The sequence below is a fragment of the Rhinolophus sinicus genome, linkage group LG13, assembly GCF_036562045.2.
Source record: "Rhinolophus sinicus isolate RSC01 linkage group LG13, ASM3656204v1, whole genome shotgun sequence".
NCBI lineage: Eukaryota > Metazoa > Chordata > Mammalia > Chiroptera > Rhinolophidae > Rhinolophus > Rhinolophus sinicus.
Window position 1 is genome coordinate 50345191 of NC_133762.1, and position 22808 is coordinate 50367998.

A 22808-nucleotide genomic window follows, 5' to 3' on the forward strand; every position below is an offset into this window, starting at 1 on the left:
TCTAACTATTATTTTTTTCCCCTCCTGGTTTCACAATATTCCTTAAATTAAACCAAATAAAAAAATTAGAAACTGGAGAATAAAGTCTTAAACTGTTCTTGGAGTAGAGCTGAGCTCTTTTATACTGACCAGTTTTTAAACTCTTCTTAAAAGGGGTTTTTAACAAGCCCAAACTTTTAAATATGAATGGAATAAAGTCAAAAGGAGATGAAAGACATGGCATTCCTGGTGAAATAGGTCAGATGATTGTCAGACTCCAAAGTGTCCTGATAGTTTTACGTGATCCAGTCCAGTTCCTGAAAAAACCCTGCCAACAGGTAACAGGTCTTTGAAAGCTTTTGAAGCCAAAGACTCCCCACCAGCCAGCCCATCTCTCACTAAGTTCTCAGCCTCGTTAAGAATGAGAAACAGATACCACGGCACCAACCTGTCTAGAGAACATAGCAAGACAAATGTAATTGCCTGTACGAGGAATATAAGTCAGCGACTCCCAAATCATTCATATTTACACCCACTCCATTTTGGTTGTCTTTCCTTTATAATTTGGCCATACATTGATGTCAAGTATATAATTTCATCCGGGACTTTATCAGTTACCGCCCAGAGCCATGATTATACGGTACAGGGAACTTCCACCCCCTGAGCAAGTCTATCTTTAGTATCTTCTCGATAGCCACTTCTTACGTAGAAAATCAAAAGGAAAAGTCTCGGTTTTCTTATGTGGCCCCAGAATCACTAAATATAACATTTAGAAGCAATTTATCAACTGAAACCATTGAGTTTTCAGCTGCCACTACAGTTTTTCAGAGGAAACTCTTCTTATTCCTTCCCTTTGTTATTTTTATAAAATTGCAGTGGATATTTTAGGGATTTCTATATTGATCATTCAATAATGTACTAAGTTCAATTTCCACCTTGCTAGTGTCCAATCTAATGCACAAAGATAAGACTGGATTTTGAACAATCAGAGTCATAAGCAAGAAGGCTAAAGGTATGATTTCTGGAAGAAGTAACTTTTTACAAACAAAATAAAAAATGGCTCTCCAATCTAGGATTCGAAAGATAATTTATTAGTCTGTGAAGAGGAGTCACACACCATATACCCAGTAATATGCTTCTTTTATTTTTGTGCCTTTACCTTAAAAATATATTTAAACAAAAAACAAAGATAATATTGAATTTTCCCATAAATTTTGCTTTCTTATTTACAGTTACATTGTAAATAACATTCCACTATACACAAATTAAGGACTGTGCATTACTGTATGTTCTCTTTACATATTCTTTCATAATATAGTACATACAGCTCGAAGCTATGCAATATTTAAGCTTAGAAAGGCTTGAGGAACGAAGTACAAACTTTATCAATAAGACTATTATTTAAAAAGGTTCTGACCTTAATTCTCTGCTAGATTGTTTCACTGAAACCATTCTTTGTTAAAGAAAAATGCCCCATATGAGGGATGAGAATAACAGTTTAAGTTACCACAGGATCCACTTAAACTGGTTAACAAATAAAAACACTTTATTACTTATTACTGGAGCACTACCACTGTCAAATCATTTAAAGAAGTAGATTTACTCTTCAGTTCAGACACATTACATCACGACAGTAGGTACCTCTTTATGAAATAAAAATGTTTCCTGCAACTTTAGGTTTTACTTGTAAACAGTTAAAGCACATATTTTGTAAAGATGATTTAATCATTCCTGGTCTTAGGTTACACAATAAGGAGGAGTTTCTATTTCATCAAGGGAGAAGCAAGCAATCACACTGTGCACACGTAAGCTCTCTCTCTCTCTCTCTCTCTCTCTCTCTCTCTCTCTCTCTCTCTCCCCAGTCCCGCTCACCTGCCAAAGGCCCGTCACTAACCACTAACCATAGCAGCACTAGTGTCGCAAACTGTGCACAAGGCTGCGATAGGAATTATAAAATGAAGATGATAAAACATCCAACTTCAGTTAAAAACACCAAACCAAAAGCTCAGGTTCTGAAATGCCTCTCAGGCTCTTCATGCTCAGCCTGAAGGTTCAGTTCACTGGGCTCTCCAGGCGGCAAACCCCACCTTCGATTGCCACGGACTGTCCTGCCACTGCACCGGGAGGGAGTCTGGAAATGTGAGTCTGCAAAGAGGGAAATGGGAGAACATTAGAAGTGCCAGCTGTGTCCCCCACCTGTGTGACAAAGGGGGAGGAAATACCAGAGCATCATGAGCATCTACAGGCCTGGTGGGAACCTTCAGGTGCCGAGAGATCCTGCTTGTTCACATCTAGCATCTCTACATGCTAAGCACACACTAGCAACTGGAGAAACAGAGTGGTCGGGAGTCCACTGGCCCATGTGGGAATCAAACCGGCAGCCTTCGGAGTTAGGAGCATGGAGCTCCAACCGCCTGAGCCACAAGGCCGGCCCAGAATAGTAGTGGTTTTAATGCCAACTATATTGAGTACATTCTGGTTCTTTGAAAGCTAATAATTTATGAACATTTTGTCCTCTGAACATTCAAAGCAACTGAGAATATCTGGTTCATTCATGTTACGCCTCCAATTTATTCCTTAAAGGATTTGAATAGCTTATAAAAATTCATGTAATTCAACAACCTAAAGTAAATGAGGCAATGAGAAAAAAGAAAAATAAGAGGTTACAAAATAAGGTAAAGACAGGCATGAGGTTAACACTCAAAATCTAACCTGCGTTCTGTGCCTGTTGAGAGACAGACTGCGGCCCTGTCTCTCAGCTTCCTCGTGGCCATGACCAGACAGGTGGTTCACGTGGGACACAGGATCGTAACAACCCACCTGCTCAGAGAAGAACTGTTCCTAGACCGAGGCCAAGGAGCCATTTCTTCTGTAAGGCTTCATTCATATACAGTAGGTACCATGTGTAGTGGGTAAGTAAAGACATCATTTGTACAAGGAGCTTTGTAGGGTTGAATGTTATGACATTACTCAAAGGAGGCTGGCCCCAAGTGGACAACAGTAAAAGCTGTTCCACAAGGGGTCAGGATGACATCAGTCAGGAATTCCTTTTTTGATGGTCCTGCTTAATCCAAGGATAGATAAATGTCGTGAGTTTCTAAGAAAAACAGAGAGATTGCATATCCTTTAGGTAATCCTCTCTAATTCTGTTTTTCTAAACAAGCTCTTCCAGAGGACTGAACCGAGGTGAGTTCAAGCTGGGTGACGTTATTAGATGCAGCTGGTGAGGTGGCCCAGCCTAGGGAGGGATGGATTTCCTCTCATGCAACTAAACTGAAGCAAGCATAAATTTTGGATGGATTTTAACACATAAGCATAAATTTTAAGAGGTAAGATCATTGGTTTGTAGTTGAGGGGACATTATTCCTGAGTCTCATGGTACAAGTCCTAATAGAGTAGTTGACATAAGTCAACAATTTGGAAAGTTCTGGAGAATAAGAAATGTTCTCTGGGTACTTAGTTTTTCTGTGTACAAGGCAGGAAGCAACCTATAACCTACAGGGATGAGATCCATTGATTTTGGGGTGGCGAGTTGGATGAGGCAGTCTCTGTAGTGTCTCCTGGTGTGTTAGCGTCAGTGGTTCACGCACCAGGTCCAGGCCTCTGGGAACTGTGTCAGAGAATCTGTCTTATTACCACATCTGAGGGACAAATTTGGGCCTTACCGCTTAGATATATTATATCTGAGAAGTCCACAGAAAGGCAAACTTGTGGACCTTTTGTTTCTTTTGATGCCTCATTAACCTTGTGGGAGGAGTTAGAAGAGGGCATGCCTGATTCTGCTACCTAGCAGCCCTTGTCACCTTAGGCACAGAAAGCTCAAATCTCACCACTCCTCCAGGTATCATTCATCAATTTTTTTAAAGGTTCTAAACAAAAAAGATTCCTGAGAGAACAGAAGCCCCTCAGTCAATTTCAACCCTGATCTCACGCTCTTCGGTTATGAAAACAGGTGTGTAGCTATCACAGGGCTCGAGAATAAAGCAGAACCACTGTGGAAAATAGTATGGTGGTTCACCGAAAAATTAAACATAGAATTATCATATGATCCAACATTTCCACTTCTTGGTATATACCCAAAACAAGTGAAAGCAGGGACTCAAAGAGATATTTGTACACCAATGTTCATAGCAGCATTATTCACAATAGCCAAAAGGTGGAAGCAACCCAAGTGTCCATCAAGGTATGAAGAGATAAGCAAAATGTGGTATATGCTTACAATGGAATATTATCCAGCTTGATAAAGGAATGGCAATCTGACACATGCCACAACATGCATAAACTTTGAAGACATTATGCTAACTGAAAAAAAGCGACAAAAAGGACAAATATCGTATGACTCCATTTATATGAGGTATCTAGCAATCAAATTCATAAATACAGAAAGTAGGATGCCAGTGGCTGTGAGGAAGTGGGGAGGGGGACTCATTGTCTGATGGGTACAGATTTTCAGCTTGAGAAGATGACAAATTTCTGCAAATGGATGGCTGCACAACAATGTGAATGTACTGAATGCCACTGAACTATACACTAAAAAATGGTTAAAATGGTAAAATTTGTATCTTGTATATTTTAACCACAATTAAAAAAAAAAAGTACAAAGGAGAAATGACACTTTCCTACCTGGTCCAGAATAGTTCTCCATAAGATGGCATTAAGAGAAGGGGTTAGCTAGGAATGAATCCACCATGCAGACTCCCATAGGAGAAATATTAACACGACCACATTCTGTTCACAAATAAATTGGAATTTTTCAATCAGGTTAGTTAATATATCTGTCCCTAAAAGAAAAGCTCACAGGAAAATCCATCCTCATGTTTCCCAAAGAGGCGGGGAGAATCCAACGGGGCCTCCTGACAGGCCTGGTGTCCCAGGCACCAGAGGCAACAGAGAATAAATTGTTAAAAGATCAAAGAGTGACCATATGTCCAAGCAGATGGCCTGCAACTTGACCAGGGGGGTGTCAGTCTGAAAGCAACTGATTTCCTGCTGCCCATGGAAAAGACCCAGAACTAGAAGGAAGAAATTCCTGTCTCACGGACCAGGGGACTTGATAGCAATCCCTTGAGATTTACAAAAACACAGATGGCCAATCCAAACTTATCTCTAACACTCCCACTCCAATTAAGTTTATGATAAAAGAACATCTAAATAAACTGAGCTAAATCACAAAATGTCAAGGAGAGTTAGGAAGAAAAAGAAAAAAAGGATTGAAAATGATGACAGTTATCATTTGAGATATTAACAGTACATGGGCAAAATACTTCAAAATACACCAAGATTTGTATAAACTGAGCTGTTTACATAAGACAGAAATGTTCAACTAGACAAGCTAGTTGTTACATTAACTTCTCAGGATTACTCCGTCCCTAAATCAGCATCTAGTCAAAGGGGATTTTGTAATTACAAAACACATTGGCATGATCTCGGTGTTGAGACGAATAAAGTGGTTAACCATCCAAATGTCAATATTTCACCAGTTTCATCCATCAAGATGATCTTCTGACTCATAAAAAAATAAGTGACCTCGGTCTGAAAAAGTCTGAGCCAAGATGTATTTGAAGCTTTCTGTGGAGATTTCAATGGAGCATCAAATCCTATAAACAGTGGAAGCTGTTTAAGAGAACGTTTTATATGAGTATCTGTGCTTTTAGAGAAGTTTGAATTCCTCTAGAGGCTAAAAATAGACCACTTTCTACAATGAACTTGTACGTCGGCACTGAAAAGTACAATAAAGTATTTTATATTGTCTAAGGCCTATGCAGACTCTAGGGTATTCTACAAGCATAAGAATTTAACAAGGTGTCTTTAAAACCATTTAAAAAGCAACACACTTTGATTGGAATTTAGAACTAATGAGAAATAACACACGAAAATGATAAGATGAAAAAGCAGCATACTGATCCATTTTGGTTCTCTCTCTCCATTGCTTGTTACATGCCCCACTCATATACCTCTCTGACCACAATTTCATGTCTCTAATATCTTTTTCTGCCTCTTTCTCAAGGAAAGATTCCTTGACTGGATCCCTCACTCAGTCTAGAAGCTCTCATACTAGCTCCTAGAGCACCCATCTGAGCATTTCTTGTCCTCTGATGTAACTGTCTTGATTTTGTGGTTTATTTTTCTTTTTATTTTAGGTCTCTAACTGAAAGTCAATTGGAGGCAGGGGCTTGCCTTACACATTAACTCTGTATTCTCTAAACCTGACAAAGTGCTTGACAGAGAAGGCACTCTCTAGAAATGCTCAATGAGTGGATGAGGGACTAAAATAAAACTTCCAAGGCTATGTTTGTGAATAAACAAAGAATCTCAAAGGTTTTAACTAGTGTGACCAATCAATTTGGTTAAAAAGTCAATCATAACTAGTTTGTCATAGTAAAGATTTTTAAAAAGTAGAATTTCTAAAAGTACAGAACTGACTAAATTCTTCCACTTTCCAAGTGACTATGTTGTTAGAATGGAAATGGAACTTGAGATTTCTCAGCTGCTAACAGCTCCACACCAGTGGAACCCAATGGCCTGGTAGTTGTAGTTCTCTGCCTTCTTGCTAATTCCCTGAGTGGCACAGACCGGTCCTTGAAGAATTATCAACTTGTGAGTTAAACTGACTATTCAAAGCCAGTATTCTTCGGGCTATATCTTTTTGTGAGAACAAATACATTGTCCAATAACATATTTATCCTGAAGATTTCAAAATGAGAAAGTTACAGTAACAAAAAATAATACGGACACTATTTAATTGCTTTTGTCCTAATCACAGTCTAACTAGCAGCTGAGACTTCCTATCATTCATACTCGTGTCTTTAAAACTTTTAAGACCACCTTAGTGAGTGCTCTTTTGTGGTTTCTAGGAAAACTATGAGCACTCGATTTAATTTTAAAAGTCTCAAAGCCTTTATTTAGTGGTTATATTTTAATTCATCTTTCCACTCTTAGGAGAGTTGCTTGAGATCTGCCACAGAGTCAAGAAAAGATTCTCTTAAACAAGTTATTATCCTCCTTTGGTGGGGTCAGGAAAATAAAATCTAGATAGACACAGTTCAAAAAAACTTTTAAAAATACTTTATTCATTGGTTTCATAATTGTGAAGGTTTCGTTTTCTGGTTTTATTATTTTTCATCTTTTTTAGATTATTTTTCTTAATTTATTTTTCAGTTATAATTGACATGTAATCTTATATTAGTTTCAGATGTGTAACATGGTAATTAGACATTTATATACCTTAAGAAGTGATAACCCTGATAAATCTAATACCCATCTGGCACCATACCTAGTCATTACAATATTATTGACTATATTCCTCATGCTGTATTTAACATCCCCGTGGTTTTCTATTTTTAAAAAATAGAGAGAGCTTGAAGCAACAGACTATAGTCAATGCAATGCATGCATTTACAAATAGAACAAGTTACATTAGAAAAGCACTTCAACATAGACACATTTAAGAAATACCATTTCAAAATAGAACAGAGGTTTTTTCATCAACCAGTAGCTAAATAAAGTACATGTAGCATACAACATATTATGTCCAATTCTAAAATTAATTACAGAGGCAGTTTATCATAATGACTATATGCATGGGTTACAGAATCAGAGCACGGTGGGTGCTGGGGCCATTTACTCTTCTTCCTGAACACACTGCTGGACTACATTTCCCTGCCTCCTTTGCAGCTGGGTGTGGGTACATGACTGAAATTGAACCAATGGACTAAAGTCATACGTGCCACTACCAGGTCTGGCAGAAAATCTTCTTATGTACCATTGTCCATGTTCTTTCTCTGATGATCTTAAGGCCTATGTGATGTAAGGAGACTGGGACCCTGAATTGCATTTTGGAGGAGAGCCTTCTGCTAATCAGAAACCCCAATTTGGATTTAATGTTCAGTGAAACACACACTTGTGTTTAGGCAACTATAAATTTTGGGGTTTGCTTGTTATAGCAACTGGTGTTATTTTCACCACTAATGTTCAATCCAGGCCTCTACACTTACTAGCTGTGTAACCTCTACTAGTTACTTAACTTCTCAGACCCCATCTCTAAAATGGGTACAATAGTAGCATTTATTATCAGGCTGATAAAGACTACAAGATATATTGTATACAATCAATGAAAGCACATGTCAATAAATGTTAATTATTATTCAAAAAAACCACATATCCATAGAATGCAGCACAATCTCTACTGCAGATTATTGGGTATCCCAGAACTGGAAAATTCTATTTGAAAAGTTTGATAGTCTGCAAAAATGGAATGAGATATTTTAATGAAAAATTGACTGCATGCTAAAAGGTAGGACTGAAGAAAATGGGTATTTTCAGACCAGTATTTTTTTATGCTGCTGTTTTGCTGTTCCTAATAGAATGATGAACAATTGCTGAGTATTTATCAATTGCTAAAGGCTTTGTATATGCCAGCTTGCTGTATCACTAATCTTCCAAGTTTCAAAAACAATCATGCTTGGGTGCTACGGAGAAAACCAGTGCTAGAATACTGGCAAATTGCCTTCTATGAACATGTAACACTATTGTGAAGACACGCGTAGCCATATGAAATTATTAGAAAACCATTAACAAAAGCATGTAAGCATGCACTTATGGTTCCTCTGTAACCATGGAGGAAGACCACGGGTAGAATACTCCAATTGCGTTTTCCAATACCACCAAGCAAATAACTCAATTCTGACACTATTTACCTGGAGCTAGCATCTGATCCTACAGGTAAGGGTTCAGTCGCACAAGACTGACACTTCCCCCAGATGCCAATCACAAGTCCATGTTGTCACCAGTGCTTCTGACCAACTGACTATAAATAGGAGGTCCCCACAACCCCTTCCTCAGATTTGACTAATTCGCTAGAACAGCTCACAGAACTCAGGAAAACAGTTTACTTACCAGATTACTAGTTTAGTATAAAAGGATATAACTCAGAAATAGGCAGATGGAAGAGATGCATTGGGCAAGGTGTGTGGGCAGGGGCACAGGGCCTCCAAACCCTCTCCCAGCACCTCCACATGCACGCCAATGTGGAAGCTCTGCAAACTGTAGTTCAGGGATGTTTTCAGAGGCTTCATTACACAGGCATAATTCAGTAAATCACTGGCCATTGGTGGCTAAACTCAAATCTCTAGCCGCTGTCCCTCCTGAGAGGTCGGGGGTGTGGGGCTGAAAGTTCCATCTCTCTAATCACATGGTTGGTTCCCCTGGCAACCAGTCCACATCTTTAAGCTACCTAGAGGCTTTCCAAAAGTCACTTCATTAACATCATCTCAGATGTGGTTGAAAGGGGGTTGTTTTGAATAAGTAGATACCTATTTCACCTTATGGTTCAGGAACTGAGGACAAAAGACCAAATATTATAACAAATGATGCTTCCATTGCTCTTATCAGGAAATTCCAAGGGTTTTGGGAGCTGTAAGTCAGGAACCATGAAGACCAAATGTATATTTCTTATTGTAAATCACAATACCACAGCTACCCAACCACAAATGCCACAGGAAATCAAGAGGGAGTAGATGGATGTGGATCAAGGAGCTGAGAAAGACTTTCCAGAGGCCTTGGCACTGGAAGGCAAAAGAACTGGAATGCAGTGGGGCACAAAATGACGTGTTGGGCCTGAGGAAGGGACAGCTGAAAGTTTGTTTGGTTTGGGCCACACAGTGTTTCCAACTGTTAAAAAAATTAATAGATATATTTTAAAATGGGGAAGTTGTACATAAGAATCTTGATTTCTAGCTTCTCTTAAAAAAAAAAATATGGCAACCTTTTCATTCCCTCACCCAAGTATAGCAGCTACCTTCTTTAGAAGGGTGGTTTTGACAAAAGCGTTTGCCACAAGTTGGGTTGTGTTCTTCCTATTATTGTGTTCAGAAGACAAGTAACATGTGGTGTTCCTCTTTCATTGAGGTTATGATTAATCCCAATTGGGTTCAGGTGGCGGCAGCCTGAACCAATCACAAACAGCCAATTAGGCTTTAAGCTATAGCCAATCACATGATTTTCTTTTCTTCTTTTTTTTTTTGCTTCTGCACTTTATATAAGTCCTCTGGCTCCTGTTGGTGGAGTGCTCCTAGCCACTTTCAGTTTGGTGCTACCCAAGTCCAATGGACTCGTCCTCAAATAAACTCTTTAAAAAATTTGAATATGCCTCAGTTTATCTTTAAACACAGTGTTCAGAATAATAAACCTCCAAAAGCAGCCAATCTCTTCTTTCCCTCCATCATTTTTTGTGATGCTAAGAAAGAAGTTTTGTTAGAAGAATGATGGTAAGAGATTAAGAAGAGAGCATGTTTTGGGAGAATAAAGAGATGGAAAGAGAAGGTATGGCATCTAACTTCTACATTTATCTCAGCCAAAGGCCAATTCTATGTTAAAAAAAAAAAAAAAAAAAGACAACACAAAAGAGAAGTAAAATAATTGTAAGAGCTGCTATTAAACTGTCAATGCAAAAGAAACTGTATCTGGTTGGATTGATTTACCAGCTCTGCTTTGGATGACTAATCTGCAGGGCTATCTGTTTAAAGTCAATACAGTACCTATAGGATGAGTCAGCTGTTTGGATTGACACAAAATAAGTATTGCTGTCAGCTAATATTGTAAAGTTTGCTCAAGATCAACTTGACTACTCAGCAGAAAGTTCTCTTTGTCAAAGATAACTGGGTGTTAGCATATGTATTAGTCTGCTAGGGCTTCCATAATAAAATACCTCAGGCTGGGTGATTTAAATGACACAAATTTATTTTCTCACAGTTCTGGAGGCTGGAAGTCCAAGGTCAGGGCATCAGTAGGTTTGGTTTCTTCTGAGGCCTTTATCCTTCGCTTACAGATGGCCTTTCTTTGTGTGTGTGCATTCCTGGTGTCTCTTCCTCTTCTTATAAGGACATAATCCTATTTTAATCACCTCTTCAAAGGCCTTATCTCCAAACATAGTCATACTGGGGCTTAGGGCTTCCAGATATGAATGTAGGGGAAACAGTTCATTCCATAGTGATCTTATGGTGATCCTAAAGTGATACGGAGTAAAATCCAATAATGCCCCCACATGTTTTGGTCGCCATTAGTTCTCTGAGCTGAAATCCCTTCACTCCCCTTTGCTAGGTCCTCCCCCTCTCCACTTACTCTGTTATTCAACCAGGAAGCACACTCCTGCCTCAAGGCCACCATGTGTGCTGTTCTCAAACAGAAAGCTCTTCCATCCATTGTCCGCCTGGCTTATTTGTTCACTTCTGCCAGATCTTTACTCAAAAGCCACCTTTCCAGAAGGTTAACACAAGCCACTCACCTGAATTTCACTACCGCTGCCCTCTCTGCCTCAGCATTTCATATATCCTTACTGCTATTTAACCATCCATCTATTTCGTTTCTTTATCTTATTCATTGCTTGTCACCCCCATATGCACAAAGGCTCCACAAGGGCAGGGAGTTTCAGCTGTTCATTGCTAAAAGATAGCCTGGCATATGTTAGGGACTCAGAATACTTGTTAAAAGATTTTTAAAAAAATGTTTTAATGAGGGATGGGAAATGAAAGAGAACAAACTGCAAATTAGGCATTTCATATTTCTTAATTTTTTAGTTTCTGATTATGGTTTATAAATTTATTGTAAACTTTTGAAGAGATTTGTATAAATCAGGCACTCAAAATAATACTGAAGCATTGAATCTTAAAACTGGGGGAAAAAAGCCTACACGTTTCCCAAGACTGACATAGTATGATCTGACATTATCTGTAGTTTCTCTTACACAACAACTGCACGCATATTATCCTCTTGCGGAACGAGAACATCGGAGACATCAGCAACCTGGAGAGTGGTCAAGTGAGGCTGAGTGCCTTGTGTCTGTTGGGTTTTGCTGCGTTAATGGAATTCTGACAAATCTAGCATGAGGAGGAATGTGGGAAACACTAGGGCAACCTCATTTGCATGGGCATTTTCCCTTCTGGAAAGCAGGACACCAGCCTAGAGAGACAAGGGTGCCTCCAGCTCAATTTCACATTATTGTGAACATTTGAAGAGGCAGATACTCCTTTTCCCTACCATTTTCCCTTCTCCTGTTAATTCTGTCTTCTTTATCAAATTGTTAAGTCCTAGGTAACTTACATTTTTCCATCTACTGACAGTGTCACATGAATTTTCTTAGTCTAATACGCACATATTTTTGTAGAGTAAAGATCCAGTTTGCTACTGGCAAGGCCTGTCTACTGTATTTCTCACTGTGCTATTCAGGCATGTAAATTTGGTACTGTGAGGTGGCACTGTTGGCTGAGCACATCTTATGTCCTTACATAGTGAATTCTTACCTGATGTGATAATAGTCACTCTCCTCTCTCTTTTACTGGCACAAACATGATAGACCTTAAATGACCCACTCCAGAGAGAAGGGCTGGGGAAGTGTGTCTGGTTGGTTTTATTGCTTTGTGTCTACTATGGGCTTTTTTTTTTTCCTTAATGAGTTGAGTCAGGAGACCCCCTCCTACCCACCCCATCCTTTTCCCATAAGTTCCCTGCCCACGGCTTTCAAGAGCTGTCTTTCAAGGAGACACAACTTGTGAATAAGTATATTCTGAGCATTCTTTATGTGCAGCATTAAACCTTGGAATGTAGTTTACTGCTCTAAAAATAGTTTGGTCTTCAGACTTCAATCTGAAAGCAGATGTACTCAACTAGTTGCCAGTTTCACACAAACCTGCTTAATATAGTCCAAAATAATGTGAATACTTTATAGAATAAAACCCCATTTAACTACAGGTCAACAGATCTGGATGCTCACTTCCTAAGCCTGAGTGATACTGGGCAAATCAGGAAAAGTCTCAGAGCAGTAAAATGAGGACTCTGTGTTAGATGGTCTCTAGAGTAGCGTCTCAAAGTTTTAACATTCTTTGACGCTGATTTCATGTAGTTTTGTATACATACATTGTTAATGAAAAAAACAAGTATTTTACTTCTATTCCATCATTGCTTTAAGCTGAAAGTAATAAATAGGCCAGAGCAATATGAAGATGTGATTCCTAAATTCAACCTAACAAATGAGAAATATCAACAGAATGAGGAATTAATGCCATATGTTAGTCATTTTACTGTATGTCACCCCTACCTCATTTTCCACATTTAAAACAAGGATGCCATAAAAAGATCCCTTGGTAAATCTGGACAAAACACAAAGACAGCATTATGGTAAATTTCATTATTAGTACTGAAACAAGGCTACATAAAGGGAAAAGCTCTATTGTTCTCACATATAAATATCATGTCCAAGGAGCCTTAAAATAAGATTAAAATGCTGTCTGATGAGAACAGCATGTTGTTCCAGTCTCACGGCTACTTCTGTGACTTCTTTTACCATACAGACAACACCACACTTCAGAGGCAACATCAGACAAGACTGCCCTCCTATTTTTAGCTTAAAAGCCCAGTGAAGGCATCCACATAAACATGGCAATCCCCATAATACCTATTATACCACCACTCACATGGAGAATTATCATGAGTATTCCATTTTGCTAAAGGTGATAAAAGCTCTTCACTATTTAGCAAATATTTATTCTGCACTTATGATGAGGGAAAGAAGAATGAAACACACATGGATCTTGCTCTGAAGGCAATTATGTTTTTGTAGGATGCGGAAACTAGTTCCTTATGAAATCTTAATAAAAACACCAAGTCCCTATTTTTGCATAATGCTTTACTTTCCATAGTGCTTTTGCATGAAGACCTTCAAAATACCATGTCAGGTAGAAAGATGTATACTACACATATTTTTCAGGTGAAAAGGCAGCAAGGCTCAGAATGGTTATGTGGTTGGCTTACGGTCACAGAGGAAGTGGAAAAACTGAGACTTGAATGAAAGCCTCAGGACTCCAAATTTAGGGCTCTCTTTACTCCCACAAAGCCTGGAACCATGAAGAATTCTAAATCTAGCTCTGTAAGACACACACCTTTCACTGCAGGAAGCTTGTGACTAAGTAGTTTTTCAGGGTGAATTAAGGCTTGCTCAGAAAAGCTATTACCACAAATTTTACCAACAAATTTCAGGATGATTCTGGGATTCACAGAACTGGCTTTGAGCCTTAAATCTGCTGCTGACGGATTAGCTAGTCTCTGGACTGGAAAGTCACTGGCTCTCTGGGCTTCAGCATCTTTGTACATAAAAACGAAAAATACGACTCAAATTATATTCTTTCTGATTCTAACATTCTCTATAGTTTTGCTTTATAGAGATGCTCTAAATGTTGTTTAAATATTTTTTTTCCCAAAAAACCCACATCTAAATTTTCCCAGAACTCAGGTTATAAATTTTTAAATATCCCTTCTAAGAACTAATTAAAATCTCATTTGGTCCTAGGACTTTGTATCACCTTCTCCTTAGGACCCCTACTGTTCTAGACCAGGGGTCTAGAGGTCTTCATATTGGTAAAAAAGAATAAAGTACTACAATGTCCACACAGGACCCAGCGACAGCACCTGATCAAATTCATCACTCTCTTCTCCTTGAAAGACCTTTTCCCTTGGTTTCTAGGACCCCACACTCAGCTAGTTCTCCTCAACCTCTAGGGCCATAACTTCTCAGTCTCCTTTGCAGGTTCTTCCTCATTTCCCCAACTTATATACATGGTTTCCCAGGACTCAGGCCACTTTTCTTCTGTCTGTGTTCACTCTTGGTGATCTCATCCAGTCTTATAGTTTTAAAAAGGCATTTATATGCTGAGACTCCCAAATACACATCTCCAGCTTACGCCGCTCCAGATGATATAAAGCTTGGGTTCTGGAATTCAAATTGTCTGGCCTGAATCTTAGCTCTACCTCTCCATAGCTGTGTGGTCTTATATAAGTAACTTAATATCTCAGCTATTTCTTCCCTGAGGGGCTATTGGAGGCAGGAGGTGCTGAGCTAAGAGAGGATTTAGCTGAGCACTGCAGGCTGGGGTGCAGTTGCTCCCCCAATTTCTGCATTGAGGCTTGGGGTTTACCCTGTGTTCTGTAGGGAGGCTCTGGTTCACTGTTTCCTTGGTGAAAGACAGCCCAGTGGCCTCTTCTTAGAGAACCTGATAGGGGAGTCTCAGCATCCTGATGATTTGCACTGGGTGAAAATCCAAAATGTCAGTTACAGTCTTCTGGTTGGGAAGCTGCCAAATAACATGGATTTTACTATAGCTTGAAAATAGCATCTTGTATTTGAAAAGAAATGAAAGGCTAATGTTTAAACTATCGTAAAGAGTGAAACTACTATTTGTGTAATAGACTATTTCCTGAGAATTTCAGTTGATCTGTCAGTGAGGAATTCTGGAAGGGTAAAAATAAAAACCACCAAGAAACTCTTTGAAGAAAGTTCTCCTTGTCAAAACCATCTGCTCCTGACTTCTTACTGGTCTGACCCCTGTAATGCCAAAGAACTGTTAAGGCATTGAGCCCTAGATTGCAGCATTTCCCAAGCTGACTTCTGCTGGGTCCCAGGAGATACTCTCTGAAAAAAAAAAGGGGCATGGTCAAATGTCAGGGAAATGCTGCAACCTAATTGCTCGACCCCAGCCCGTTCCGCTTAGAGCTAGACAGGCATGTGAGCATGGAAAGGTTCAGGCATCCTTCAGCAAAGAAACCTGTGTGGCTCTTTAAGCCAGCTCATCCCAAATGTCCATGAATGCCTTCCTCGAACTCCAGCTGCACCCAGAACTACTACGAAAAGGCTGCTGAAACTTCCCTTTTATTTTGCCCCAGTGCTGACACCTCTGTTTCTTTTTCTGGTTCTTCCTCACCTTCCAAACAACTAAATGTTGGGGTACTCCAGGAATCAACAGTTGGACCACTTTTCCTCAGCTCATTTTATAGAAAAATATTTGTGAAGTGTTTTGAATGTACAGTGAAGCCTCTGGTTGCATGAGAAAAAGAAAGAATAATAACTCTCCAGACCTACGTCTCTTCCAGTTACTACTCCATTTCTTTACTTCTCTTTACAGCAAAATTCTTTAAAAGACTTGTCAATACTTATTAACCTCAAATTCTTTCCTTCCATTATCTCCTTAAACCCTCTACAATCAGGTTTTCACCTTGACCACTCCAATGATCTATTCTCTGACCCAATTGCATGGGACCAGACTATAGCATCTGATAAAGTTGATCACCTTCTTCTCCTTGAAATAGCTTTTTCTTCCCCTTGGTTTCTAAGAAACCACATTCACTTGGTTCTCCATCAACCTCTATAGTCATTTCTCAGTGTCTTTTGCTGGTTCTTCCTCATCTCCCAACTTATATATAAACACAGGAGTTGCACAGGACTCTTTTTTCCTGTCTGTGTTCACTCTCTTTGTGATCTCATCAAGCCTTGTAGTTTTAAAAAGCATTTCTATGCCGAGATCCCCAAATATACATTAGGAGAGTAGTCTTCTCCCTTGACACATACATCCAACTACCGACTGGGCATCTCCATTTGATGCCTAACAGGCATCTCAAAACTAACACATCCAAAACTGAGCTCTCTCTACTTCCCTTCAAGCCTTCTTCCTCACCCCAGTAAATAGCAATTTCATTTTTCCAACTGTTCAGGTCAAAATATTAGAAGCCATTGTTGCCTTCTCCATTGCCTTCATACCTCTAACCAATCCGTCATTAAATCCCATTGGCTCTATCTTAAAACATATACGGAAGCCATGTTTTCTGTACACCAACCAGTACAGCTAACTCTAGTTCAAGTCCTTATCATCACTCACATAAGCGGTACAACCTAAATTCTAATCCTAGGTAAACTGAGTTTTTTTAATAGCTAAAATCTCAAAGGCAAATAATTAAGGTTTCCTTCTTAGTCAATCGTTACCAGTCACTGTAATAAATCCCTGATTAGCTCTAATACTGATTAACTGAGGTTAGGAAGAAATGCATTTCTGTCATCTTTGATGGTGAAAATCTTATCATTTGTATTTATTTCTTTTTTGACCCAAATATGGCCTACTGAACAAAATGATAAATTGCTAGATTCAGGAAGTTGTCATACCTAAGAGGTCATCACCTTAAAGACCAAGTCTGCCTAGCTGACCATGTGGCTTTGGCAGTTTATAGATATTTGGGATGGAAGTATGTTTTAATCAGGGAATACTGGGGCTTATTACTAACTGCCTATTAACAACTTGTTTTGCCAAGATCTTCCATTTTTGTCCTAAAAATACTTATCATAAACATTTTAAATGGAGAGAACAGTTGGCAAGTTCTAACTGTTCAAAATTTTACCATAATATCCACAAGAGCTATCAATGGACAAAATCAGGGATTCGTTGGTTTTTTCATGTTACAGGAGGCACATTTAAAATAACATTAAATTTTTATTTCAAATAAAGACAAAGCTATTTCCAAGTACTGTAAGTACCTCCTAATAGCAAAGTGTTAATACAGCCCTCATCCTAAATTAAGTTTCTTTTTACCCCTTCAACACTGCAGCAGTGTAGTCCAAACATGTACAGTACAGTGATGACAGCTCAAGAGCATAAAAGTAAATCATCAGTACCTACCACTTATTGCATCCAGAAGGATTTGAAAGAAATGTAAATAGAGAGTAGCTCAACTGTGTCCAAATGTCTCAATTAGTTATTACTAAAATGTTAAATTTTCACCAATTTACAGTACTGCTTTACTTACAAGACATGAAAGTTATACACTATAACTATCATAAACAAATTTTAATCCTTAGGATTAGACAGGATGGACACTCCAAGTTGAAAGCTTTAAAAAAGACAGAAACTATATCATTTGAATGAATAGCAGTGCAATGAAAATGTATTCTAGCAGATAGAGTTTGCTTAGGGTTCAAACTCTGTAACATGGGTCAGTCTCCAGTGCCTGTGAGTGAAGCAGGCCAGGTATAGGGTTGTCAAAGCGGAGTGCCCCGGCCCCACCACATAAGGTGGCTATCACTGGTTCCAACCAACCACTGCATAGGAAGTGGTTCTCGAATGCTCTTGAAGGAGAAAATAAATCAAGAGGAAAATACTTGTATTTTTATGTAAAAATTTAAATGTTTAAATCTTGTATAAAACTTTAATGCAAAATTTGTATTTCATGTAAATTCAAAACCTTTTAGGTAAAAATGTTCAAGTTTTAAAAAAGCTGATCTGCTGATGAATCCAGTTTTTTACTTCAAATCTGGAGGTTACTGGGAAGGAGGGGCCGTGGGGACAAAATGTGTCCAAACAACCATCTGGACTCAAAGAGTTCTACCCTAAACCTCAACATGGAGTCACTCACTAACGATGTGTGTATGGAATGCCTACACGTGCTAGGGCGTGTGGGGCCATTGCCACCTCCACATAGACTGCATGCCTGGTAGATTCAGCTCCTGTCACTCACCTAGTTAATACAATAGCTGTAAAAGTTCTTACCACATAAAATCAATGGGGGATCCTGAATAGTTATAGTTACAGAACCAATACGTTGTTTTGAATTAGGAATGTAGTATGAAATAAGAATGACATGATCAAGACTATACTCTTTTTGTTTTAAGACTAAAAAAACCAAGAGATTCCTTTCATCATTTATCCATTGCTTTCCAACCAAAAGAAAGAAAACATTCTGTAATCACTACTCACTCACAGTGGTTACTAAGGTCAGTCATTCTTGCAGACACTTGTCTTAGTTACATGTCATGGTTATGTGTCCTGTGGGCAAACAGCAGGCATGTATCTGCGTTGGGAAGGTGTATATTTCCCTAAAATGTTGAGTACTAGAAGGTAATAAGGTGACATTTTAATGTTAAGTTCACACCTGATGTGAACTATGTAGACTGATAGCTATGTATGTATGCAGAGATAGAGAAATTAATGTTTTCATTATTTTTCATGTTGCTATAACACAAAAGAGGCTTATTCATTTCAACGAACATGGGGTATCTACAAGTCTAAGTAATAGACATATTTATCATTGCAAAGATCTAACCCTTCACTATGATTAAAATGAGACTTATTTGGATAAACATGGTTACTACTTCTGAGAAGATTTATGCTCTTGCCAACATGGTGAATTCCCTCTCTGTGTTTATTCCACTTATTGCTTTAGAGCAATGTCGAATGAATCATTTGGAAGAAACTGATGGCGTAAAACTAATAATTAGGCAAAAATAAAATTACCAACTACACTTAGAAATAAACTTGAAGCTGAGGCAACTTCTGTCTTAAGGTTTGTTTTTCACATATTCAATCTTCTACAATCTTCTCCTGTCTAAACGATTTTCTAAATAGACCCAACAGGATCCTCCTGGCAATCCTAAGAGCATGAACAACAAATGCAATTTTCTATACTTGAAATTCTGGGCAAGCTTAAAAAGGTACAAGTAAAATCACTGATTAGCCACTTTGTCTTGTGTTCCATAGAGCACCTGCCAAATTTAGCTTAGTGCATAGCTTGTTGGTGGTGCCTAGCCTACCATCCTGAGGCTGTCGGATTCCTGCCAGAGATCAGAGCCCTTCTGTTGTTGGGTAACAGGGAGACTAGATTATAAAAAGTAGTTAAAATTTGGTTTAGACTAAGGCCAACTTGTATCTAGGTGGTTCTTCATAAATCTAAAATATGGTCCAATAAATCCATCCAGTGACTGAATCCCACAGGACACTATCATGGAACTGAAGTCTTTTAAGGAATTCATGGTCAATGTACCCACAGGTGTTCCACTTCCTAGTGTTTTGTGGAATCCAAGAAGATTGCCTGTGGAGAAAAAGGAACCACATTGTTGGTGGGAATGCAGACTGGTGCAGCCACTATGGAAAACAATATGGAGTTTCCTCAAAAAATTAAGAATAGAATTACCATATGCCCCAGCAATCCCTCTTCTGAGTATCTACCCAAAATATCTGAAAACATTTATCTGTAAAGATATACGTATTCTGCCTGTTCAAGGTTCACACGAGAGAACTTCAACAGTAGCTAGTAAGCAACATTTTTTCCCTTACTTTTAAAAGAAAACTTATTTAGTTAGGTGAATTTAACAGAAAAGCTGCAGGCATATCTTAGATTTCACAAGGGAAAACCCAAGTCTGTGATGCTGACAAGCTGGTAGACCTCCAGCCAGAGAGCTCTCTAAACGGGCACCATTAGCACCACATTGGCCTGAATTGCAAGTTGGGGGTGGTGGTGTGTGTCTATTCTTGGAGCTTTGAACAAATTTTTTTTTTCTCTTGTGGGATCTCTGAATTCACTCATCAATTGTTTTCTCTGAATTCACTCATCAATTGTTTTCTAACTTATTTACAAGTTAGAGTTATGCTTTGCCAAAATATAATAACCACTACCATCTCCACCAGATGAATAGGGTGAAAATCCAGGGTGTATTGCTCTTGTCATAGGAAATGTAAATGGCACCTTTGGGAGTACAATTACAGCATAAATGAGGCTGTGGAGCTGCAGGATGTGAGATTCTGAGAGATTCTCTACAACTTTTATGGTCACCTCTTCCTCCCACCACTACATCATCATCCATCATGATTAACGTAGCATCTATTACATGCACTTCAGTTATATCATTCAGCTAATATTCAGAATGCTATGAAAGATCAGTAATATTTCTAATTTAAAGATAAGAAACTGAGGATCAGACTGGAACCCTACCCCAGGTTAGAAAGCAGGGGCTCCAGGATCAAAATGCAACCCTGCCTAACTCCAAAGCCCACTCTTTTATTATATCATACTGCCTCTTTATAAATGGTCGTTTTTAGGTTTTTTAAAAAAAGAGGTATGATTTAGATACAATGAAATGCATAGATGTTAAGGGTTTGATGAATTTTAAGCATTATATAGCCATGAAACCAAAACCTAAATAATTTTTCCATATAGAATATTTCTATTACCCGCCCTCACCCCCATTCCCTTCCTTGAAACAACTTTCAGATTTCCATCACTGTAACTTACTTTTGCCAGTTCATATAAATGGAATAATTCAGTAAGTACTTTTTTGTGTCTCGCTTTGTCCACTCAACATAATGTTTTTAGTGTTTTTTAAATTAAATTCATTGGGGTGACAATGGTTAGTAAAATTACATAGGTTTCAAGTGCACTACTCTATAATATATCATCTACGTGTCACATTGTGTGCTCACCACCCAGAGTCAGTTCTCATTCCATCACCATATATTTGACTCCCTTTACCCTCCTCCTTTGGTACCCCTTTAGTTACCCCTTTGGTAACCACAAACTGTTGTCTGTGTCTATGAGTTTTTGTTTGTTTGTTTGTTTGTCTTGTTCCTTTGCTGCTTTCAGTTTTATATCCCACATATGAGTGAAGTCATATGGTTCTCAACTGTTTCTTGCCTCACGTATTTTGCTTGGCATAATAATCTCAAGATCCATCCATGTTGTTGCAAATGGCACTATTTCATCTTTTCTTGTGGGACAGTAGTATTCCATTGTGTACATATACCACATCTTCTTTATCCAATCATCTATCGAAGGACACTTTGGTTGTTTCCATGTCTTGGCCATAAATAAAGCTGCAATGAACATCAGAATACGTGTATCTTTACAGATAAATGTTTTCAGATATTTTGGGTACATACTCAGAAGAGGGATTGCTGGGGCATATGGTAATTCTATTCTTAATTTTTTGAGGAAACTCCATATTGTTTTCCATAGTGGCTGCACCAGTCTGCATTCCCACCAACAATGTGGTTCCTTTTTCTCCACAGCCTCTCTAACACTTATTATTATTTGTCTTGTTGGTAATAGCCATTCTAACAGGTATGAGGTGGTATCACACTATGGTTTTGATTTTTATTTCCCTAATAGCTAGTGGAGTTGAGCATCTTTTCATGTATCTGTTGGCCGTTTGTATGTCTTCTTGAGAGAAGTGTCTGTTCAGGTCTTCTGCCCATTTCTTAATTGGATCTTTTATTTTATTGTTGTTGAGTTGTACAAGTTCTTCATATATTTTGTATATTAGACCTTTATCGGAGGCATTGTTTGCTAATCCCTTCTCCCATTTTGTTGGTTGCCTCTTTGTTTTGTTGATAGTTTCTTTTGCTGTGCAGAGCTTCTTAGTTTGATACAATGCCATACATTTATTTTAGCTTTTACTTCCTTTGCCTTTGAGGTCAAATTCATAAAATCCTCTTTGAACCAAAGGTCCATAAGTTTAGTACCTATGCTTTCTTCTATGCAGTTTATTTTTTCAGGTCTTATGCTTAAGTCTTTGATCCATTTTGAATTAACTTTAGTATATGTTGACAGCAGTTTAGTTTCATTCTTTTGCACGTGGCTTTCCAATTTCCCCAGCATCATTTATTGAAGAGATTTTCTTTACTCCATTGTATGCTTTTGGCTTCTTTGTCAAAAATCATATGTCCATATTTATGTGGGTTTATTTCTTTTTTCTTTTTCTTTTTTGTTTAAGGTTTAAAAGAGGACTGCTAAGGATAGAACACTGTGGACATCATTCATTCATAGGATCTCCAGGAGTTAGAGTCAACTAAACGGCACATACACATATAGAAGAGAATTTATTTAGCTTTGTGAGCCTTTCCTTTCACATGATACAAATGCTTGGCACAGGAAGACCTTATTAAAGTTTTATAAATTGCTTTAATTGGGCAAATATCCTGGTTGATATTATGAGGCTTTCAGACATTAAGTTTGAAAAAGTTAATGGTCACCAGGAGTTGCATACATAATCACAATCAAAACAGCAAAATAAATCAAAGAACAAGACTTTTTAATAGCCCTCAAAATATAATAAATTATAATTTCTAGTCAAATATTTATTCCTATGCTATATTCATTTTGAACCTTTGAATTTATTTTCCATTTTATACTCTGACATTTTCTCTGAATATAAGTTACAAATAATCTTTTGTATTATCTTCCAGTCTCAA

At 38.3% G+C, this 22808-nt stretch overlaps 1 protein-coding gene across 7 annotated transcripts in view; it reads right to left on the minus strand.

The window, feature by feature from the left end:
• Positions 1–1102: 1102 nt before the first annotated feature.
• TASP1 (taspase 1) overlaps positions 1103–22808 on the minus strand; it is a 251926-nt gene continuing 230220 nt past the window's right edge. For 6 of the 7 annotated variants that reach the window (XM_019752062.2, XM_019752061.2, XM_019752055.2 and 3 more), the window contains one exon: positions 1103–2124. In XM_019752062.2, coding sequence (XP_019607621.1) covers positions 2032–2124 — 93 coding nt within the window. In that variant the 3' untranslated portion in view covers positions 1103–2031. Of the gene's footprint in view, positions 2125–7027; positions 19654–22808 lie in introns of those variants that run through there. The other variant, XM_074318353.1, reaches the window with a different exon arrangement.